The 8,471-nt window shown below is 32.2% G+C and overlaps 1 protein-coding gene across 1 annotated transcript; it reads right to left on the reverse strand.

Moving 5' to 3' along the window:
- Nucleotides 1-3,152: 3,152 nt before the first annotated feature.
- Nucleotides 3,153-7,946, reverse strand: LOC133193848 (uncharacterized). Its single transcript, XM_061329770.1, has 4 exons — nucleotides 7,870-7,946; nucleotides 6,741-6,812; nucleotides 5,125-5,472; nucleotides 3,153-3,485 (listed from the first exon to the last, which is right to left on the reverse strand). Exons 2-4 carry the CDS (start codon nucleotides 6,802-6,804, stop codon nucleotides 3,172-3,174), a joined length of 726 nt encoding a protein of 241 aa, XP_061185754.1. The 5' UTR covers nucleotides 6,805-6,812; nucleotides 7,870-7,946; the 3' UTR covers nucleotides 3,153-3,171.
- Between the last annotated feature and the right edge of the window lie 525 nt (nucleotides 7,947-8,471).

Genomic DNA, 8,471 nt, shown 5'->3' on the forward strand with positions numbered 1-8,471 from the left:
AGTTCATTTAATTTAAAATCTCTTAAGGCTAAGAATGAACTCTAGTGTTGGATCATAAATTTTCATAAGAATAAATAGAGAAAAATTATTTCAAAATCCTCAGAACAGTAGGGCTAAGGCGAGTCAGGTGAGCGTTGTGGCCATGGGTCTTTAGTTATATTTTTCTCTCAGATCTCTCAGAATCTCGATCCCAGCACATCACTAGTGATGTAAATAAATGTAAATAAATATGCATATCACAATAATATTTTTCTTTTACCCCATAGCATTGCAACAAGCAAAAATGAAGAAAAATTATATTTGTGTTTAAAATTATTTTAGGAATGACTCTAATTCTTGGCCAAATTATGCGAGTATAACACAATTGTCACAAAAAAAAAAAAAAAAAAAAAAAAAAAAAAAAAAAAAAAAAAAAAAAAAAAAAAAAAAACTGGCCCAAAGTCAGTGAATTGTCAAAAACTTTTTTTGAACAGCAAAATAGTCTTCGCCAATTTTTCCAAATTATCCGACTTAAAATTTTCAATTTTTTCTAAAAAGATGTGTGTTCCTTTTTGGATATTAACCAATCAGAGGCTAGAATACAAACAAAATTAAATTATATTCAATTAATAAAATCTAAAAGATTGTGTTTGTTTCGTATTTTAGTTTTCTTTTCTATCTTTTTTCCCTTTAAAAAACATCAAGTACCATATCATTTAGGTCTAGACGATTAAGCCCGGACTTAGCCACGATTAAAAAAACATAACAACACAACAATTGGGGAAGAAATAACAATTTTATATAGTAACGGTCAATTGGATTCAATCAAAATATATGATCTAGTTTTAGATGTTACGTAAAATAATCCTTTGTTTGAACAAATTAAGCTATAAATTACCTTCTCATATAAACATGTTTGTTTAAAAAAAAATATGGAAGACAAATAATATCGTAGTGTTTATCATCAATGCTCGACTCTTTGAGCAACCACCTATTTTCATGATTTTAAAAAAAAGCTACATATCAGTTAATTAAGAGTATACGATATAATCATTTTTTCTACAATTCTCAGAAGTGTTTTTGGTTTATATGTATAGTCCAAGCACACACATAATTTATACAACTATGTACACGCATCAAGGATCCAAGATGTTACGCACGCTCATCTACCAATTACAGCCGGTACCGGACGCTCGACCAAAACAGGAAATTTAAAACAGGAAATAGATTACATAATTCCAGATTCTGTTAGGAACATTAAGGGAAGGAGTTGCTGCATGCCGCCTTGTCCGCCCATTCCGGATCCTTTAGTTAGAGCACTCAACATTAACATTTTTCCAAGACCGTCACCGCCACCGCCGGAAAGCATCATCATGGGGAGAACGCCGGAGAGTCCGCCACCGAAGAGTCCGCCGGATGATCCGCTTCGTCGACTGAGTTGTGAAAGCATGAGTCTCTTTCTAGCATTCTGTGCTGCGGTACCTGCTCCTGAGAAGTAAATAATCACAAAAGCCGTGTTTTATTGTAGAATATCCATGACCAATTCTGATCTTTATTTTGGCATGTATCTTATGTTGTAATTTGCCTTTCACAATTCAAAGACGTGTCCAAAACTGTGTATGCTTTATTTATCATCATAAATTCTTTTCTTTCTTTCTTTGTCTTATAATAATATTAGGATATATGCCAGGTGTTTCTTTTAAAGATAAATATGATGTACAAATTTCAAAGTTATTTTCTCATATATTACTTTTATCGTGTTTACAAACGTTTTACCCCGTATATTTCAATAGCATAGATAAAATTATAACGTATTTGAAAAATAAGAATTTTTTAAAAATATAATTTTGATTTTATTTATCTTAAGAATAGAATATTATAAACATTGTGATTGCATTTTTATTCTTTTAAAATCATTTAAAAATTAATTCTAGAACAACCAATGGAATTGATGTTAGATTAAATGAAAAATGTTTCAAACAGAATATGTTAGAAGAAGTAAGAATAGAAGAAAAGAATATGTTAGATTTCATTTCTTCTTGCTCTTTAATTTGTGATAATTTCAAATTTCATAATAAACGTTGTTTTACATAAGTGTACTTGTCATTTGAAAGAATTTGAATGTAATATAGATACACGAATGCAGAAAATATTTGTAAAGAAATCCTTCAGATTTTTTTCCTCATATTTTAGCCACAATTTATTATGAGTACTTAAAATCAGCAGCAATCAAAATGAAACAATTAAAATTTGATTCAAAACTGAAATGTTGAAAATATTTAAGGCTTAAATCTTGAAGCATTCATGAAAGAGATTTTTTTTCAAATTGATTTTTTTTTTAAAATGAACAACATAAACAGTGTATCATGTCAGCTTGTTTAGAAGTAATAAGATGATTTTTAGTTCACTGCGCAACATCCGGTGTGCTCTGTGGTGAAACAAACATCTTGTCTGTGCAGCATTGAATTAATCTTCGACAAGTTAGTAAGTAGGTATCTATTCATCTTTTCCAGTACTTGTTAATTTTTTTTGTATCTAAGTTTTCTACAACTAAAATCTACGGAACTTGTTAATTGTGTCTTTCCAATTTCTACAAACACACCAGTTCTTCATTTAAAATATCTTTTTAAAATAGACTTTCATTTCAAATTGCCATTCATGTTTAAATTAAATGGCAGTCACAACTCTTTGTGGTATTCAATGGTATTAGTTTTCGTTCAATATTAAGGTAAACCCAAAGAAGTTAAGAAAACAATCATTTGCATCTTTGTGACATTTAGTATTTTTCTTTGAGGAAAGATGCCCTGTTAGAACAAGTGAAGAAATGAATAACGGAAGACAGGAGTATATTATAATAACGATTTTATTCAGAAACGCAGCATTTAATGGTATTATGATAAAGCACAATTTCACTCCAGTTAAACACCCTGCGCCATATGTTGATCAATAAATAGATTGAACGGTTAACAGTTTGGGTTGATGATTGTAATTATGAGGATGAAATGGAACGTTTTTGCATTTCCCAAGAAGCTGGATGAACATGATTTGGACTAAACCAAGCACACACAAATGTTTTACACAGAATTATGTACATCTATCTTGAGTCCAAGCTCAAAACACATTTCTTTCCTTTACCGGAAGAAGTCCTGTAAAAGTTGAGTTATGCATTTTTATAAAATGGAAATTATTTCCTTAGAAGGAAAGACCGCCCTCTGACAGAATCATAAGAGGGAGCATATTTCCCATCATGCCTCCTTGGGCAGCACCACCAGCGCCACCTGCACCAGCACCAGTGAACATTTTCAACATCATAAGGTTTCTCATGGAGTCGCCACCGGCACCGCTGAGCATCATGAATGGCAGAATGCCGTTCATGCCACCAAAGAGTCCGCCTGCACCGGATCCGGATCTGGCACGGCTCAGTCTTTGTAGGAGCATCCTGTTTCTGGCACTCTGGGCGGCAGCTGTGGCTGATGATGCGTCAGCAGGTTTGGTTCCAGATGCAGCTGTAAATTACAGGCGAATAACAAAAGTGCTGAGTGCAAAAGCTAAGCAATGGCGTGCAGGGGGTTTATGAGAATCATGTTATAGTACTTGTGAAAACTTAAAAAAAAAATAATTAAACATTTAACGATGATAAAATTTATCGGTTTTATGATGAAAAATAAAGCTGAGAATGAATGATGAAACTATGCTTTAAAAAATTCAAAAGAAAGAAGATCGCTAACCATCATGCAGTAATATGCATCGAAATATTGAACTATTATAAAAGTACAAGGCATGCAAAGCACTGAAAAACCAAACAAATGTAAAATGAAAAGAAAAGCGATTTATGATATATGTTAACAACATTTATTTCTTAAAATATAAGCGGAATAACACAAGCTAAAACGTCACAGAACACACAAAATAATAAATAAAATGTTTGTATGATGATGGCACGAATGATGATGCTGATGACATTGATGATGAGAACAATGACAGAGAATGAATTCAAAAGAACAGATATAAACAGTCTTAAGCGCATTCAGAACAATCCCATTTCCATGCCAAACATCGGACCCAAAAAGAGTGGGTTTATTCCGTTAAGACCACCGCGCATCACATTGTTCTGTCCGCCAAGCATATTAAGCATGAAATAACTGGAGAGAAATTTGTCATTCATGCCTCCAAGCGCCATCAACGGAAAAAGTTGACCCATGGGATCCTGGGAAGAAGGCTTCTGCGCTTGCGCGGCATTTTCATTCTGAGCACCTGTAAGGATCGTTTTTAAAAACAGATAAACTTTTTTGAAAGGTCTTTTCTTTTTCTTGAAATTTTTGGGGAAAATTAAAAGCAATGAACAAGTTTGTCGATTTCGAAAGAAATAATGTAAGGAGAAATCGTTACTAGCATATCCCAAGGTTATTCCATAAAGTTTTAAACCTTAATCCATATTTTAAAACAATCGACATATGGGATAAAAGCCCACACCAAAAATCAAACTCAATCAGAACTTCACCTTTAATTAAGTATAGTCAAAGTATAATAAAACAAAAAGAAAATGTTTGTTAGGTATAGAGGAAAAATGTCAAATCAATGGCCATAATGCAAAGTTCACATAAACATGTCCATCAAATAAAAATTTGCAAAGTTAAAATTCGGCTGTTGCTGCTGGTTGCCAAATGGAGACCCACGAAACATTTGTTGGAACATAAAGTACTCCATCATATTTTCGTTTTGGAGGGCCCAGAATGGTACATTAGACAATGGTCTATTTATAGATGCTCGCTTGGAGGAAATTGTCTGTTCGGCTCTGCGCCTTGAGACCGCTCGTGTACCTAATAAACAGGAAACTGCATATCAGACGCGCATGCTTAAAAGGTCCGTTTCTCTTTAAGAATTGAATTCATATAATGGAGTATATCGTTTTTATTTGTTTAAAAAAATTAGAATTTCATGCTGTTTCTAAATTATTGCCATATTTTTGTGCCGTTACAGGTATAGATACATGCATTTAGGTCTGATTATTGATTAATGAGAAAAATTTAGTTTTTTTTACAAAAATGGTTAAAAGGTGCTTAGGGAATAATAATTGATTATTAATAAATAGGATAAAAATATATTCACGAAAAAAATTACACGGCGGTCTCGTTCAAATGAAATTCTCCAACATGTGTGCCATAATCAGCGGATTAATTCTGTGTTGAAAACTGGTATCTGTATTTGTGTTCCTATTTGAAGAGAGATTCGAAAGAAAAGAAGACAAATCAACTTGAGCAGCGCGACTAGAAACGGGGCTAGGTGTTGTTGGTCCCAAATTAACATTCCTCCCTCGTAGCATATTCAAAGTTCTCTGAGTGTTTGGAAGTCCGACCGACGTCATTGGAACGCTTGCACTAGACAACTGACTGGGAAACCCAAAGCCCCTTAACATGTGGTAACTAAAAAGGGTATCGGGAATATCCAGTCCCATTTTGTCCATAGCTATCAGTCGTCCCATATCATTAAAACCTGCCAACATGACGTAAGTTTATTATTCCAATATAATTTTTTCGTTTTAATTTTTTTTTTACTTTAAAACAATTACTTTAAATTGAATAATTCTATTAATTGCAAAAAATTAAAAATTGTATTTCTTTTCCAAAATATTATGAATTGTTTTAAATGATTTTTATTATAGCAGAATGCCTAGCCTTTTGCATATAAAAATAAGGCAGCAAAGCGGTGGTATACTTAAAAAAGCTCATACATTCTTTCAGCAAAGCAACTGAATTCAGCAGCCAACGACTCCGATAAAAACGAAAGTCTTCATCCGTCAAAAAGAGCACGTTTCCATGAAATTAAATAAATTTCTTTGCATTGAATATTACATATTGATTTGCATTTGATTTTGTAGAAAGACATTTTGAATCCTTTGGAATTTGTTTTAAAAAAAAAGTAATTTATTCGGTGTCTCCAAAAAATTATCACAAAGAAAAAAAATGATGACCTAAAAATAAGAAAAAAAAATATATAAAAAGGAAGGACCAAAATGATTCGACTATCACTCAAAGTGACATGAGATTGATTAACTATGGTTTTATGCCATCAGTGCGCTGTATGGGGGCCATAAATCCCGGCCCTAGAAGATCTCGCCATGGTCCAAGATTGACGAGGACAGTCAAAAACATTAACTGACACTCAGAGCCGGACTCGGTTGACGTTTTATGACCCGAAGAAGCTAACATTGTTCACAATAAACAAAGGTTCCGGACAGCCATCAAATGATATTTTCCTTCAGGGGTTAATTTGATTGTTTTACTCATTCGGTTGGCCGTTACGACATATTACGTATTTATCTGCGTAATTTAAGCAAGAAGCTGAAATAAATCCCCAATTAAAGCATTGCGATATAACTGCAAGGCAGGTAGGGAAAATATTATACCTTTGCGGTAAGCTAAAACCCATAGAACAAAGTGAAGAAAACTTCACAATCGCTGCGCCCACGCAAAGCTGGAGTTATGTTTATCAAGCATTGTATTAAAAATTCATTTTCGCATTCATTTAGCTTCTTAAAAACAATGCATATAGCACAGTGTGTGTAAAGTATGTTAGATAGGGAAATCCCCTTCACCGATTATTTTCTTTCTAAAATGACGAAAGAACATAAGTAAAAAGGTTTTTACAAGGAAGGACGGAAAATTAAAAAAAATAGTCTACTCATATTTCTTTCGTCATGTATTCATGCAAGCATTTAGAAATTGATAATGCATTCACCAGATTAAAAACAGCAAACCTACCTTGTGATGTAACCTGCATAACAGCCAAAGAGACAACAAATGCGATAGCCAAACAGGACTTCATTATGACTTCTGAAATAAAGAGTACACAAATCAGAAAATATAGAGCAATTCTTCTGAAGTCCAAAACGGACGATTTATCGAGCAAAACGAATAAAAACTAGTGCAAACAATGAACTGAAACCTGCATTAATAAAGCGTGTTATACAAGCCTAAAAACATAATTTTTAATATGTCCAAGATGTCCTTAATGACAAATATCTCTAAAAACAAAGTAAAGAGAGAAGACGCTTTGCGATTAATATGCTTGTACTTCACAAAAGAAAACTAATGGGGAAAATTAATGCATTAATAAATACATTGTCAACAAGATAAAAGGCCAGCATATAATAAATGAAGAGTTAGTCGACACGTTCCGGCATATAATTAAGTTGATTAATATTTACTTCGAGTATCACCTAGCCGAGGTGGATATAGTTATATTAGTTATGAAGGGTTTTTCGTTATTTTCCTTTACTCATATAAAATGTTTTTCTTTTTTCTTTCTTTTTTTTTTTTTTTCAAAAATGCAACTTAAGATGCGTATGGATCGAACGTAAATTAATCAATTTTGTTTAGCTATCTCTAGTTTCAATTAAGTGAACGAACTAAATGTGAAAGTAAAAGTAAGAGTATATGTAGAACATAAACTTTTAAGAACTAAACTTCAAATGAATGTAATAAAATAAGGTATTTTATGAAATTGATTCATTTCTAGAAATAAACATAATAAAACTTAAACGAGTTTCAGGTTTAATATCTGACCACAACAAAAACTATAGACGTCAATTGATATAGAATTTTGACAAATCTAATAGTCTGCTAATATCTGCTAAACTTAAAAAAAATAAATGAAGATTAAAAAAAGACTACAAAACAATGAAAACAGATGAAAATGTGCTTAAGTATAAGAATCCGACAAAATAAAATTTGATTCTGAAGAGAAATATTCCAGATAAATTTAAAATATATAACACTTAAAATAATTTCCTGTTTGACATTGGTACAGTAATAATTAAAAAAAAAGTGTAACAAATTTCCATTTCAGAAGTAATCCATGGATTAACTAAGGTTGAAAATTAACACAAACCTGTTTAGTGTAAATAGACACGGATATAAAATAACTCCTTGTCTTGTTCCTACAACACCTGCTAGTGAGACGTCCAATGCAACACTGATGATCCTCCGGAGGTGAACGCTGGTTATAAAGCAGTGGCCACTCCGACGTTTAGAATAAGAAACAATGCATGACTTGTTATATTCATTATTGATGGGTCTAACCGAAGACACATTAGTCGAGTTACATACAATACAAAAAAAATCATGCAATCTTCTTTCCCTAAGGCGGTCACTTTATGTGTCTCAAAAATGACACTTCATGAAGGAAAAAAAAAGGGTTTCATGAAAAAAATTTAATCTCCGATTGCATAATTTTTCTAAAAATGGAATATAAATATAATATTTATTTTAAGATAATACCCTTTAATTTATTATTTAAGATAAAAAGAAAATTGAAAAAATCTTTCATCAGAGAAGGGGTAATATAGAAAGTTGACGATTGTCAAAACTTAAACAAGTGTCTATGTCGCGTCTGGGTGATGTAATATGATATACTATTCTTTGTCAAACTGTCAAGAAAGGTACTTAATATGTTGAATGTTACAAGAATACTATATGCAATAAATACCTAAC

Source organism: Saccostrea echinata, unplaced genomic scaffold (genome assembly GCF_033153115.1).
Source record: "Saccostrea echinata isolate AGI-Se365-2 ecotype Australia unplaced genomic scaffold, CSIRO_AGI_Sech_v1 ptg000028l, whole genome shotgun sequence".
Taxonomy (NCBI): domain Eukaryota; kingdom Metazoa; phylum Mollusca; class Bivalvia; order Ostreida; family Ostreidae; genus Saccostrea; species Saccostrea echinata.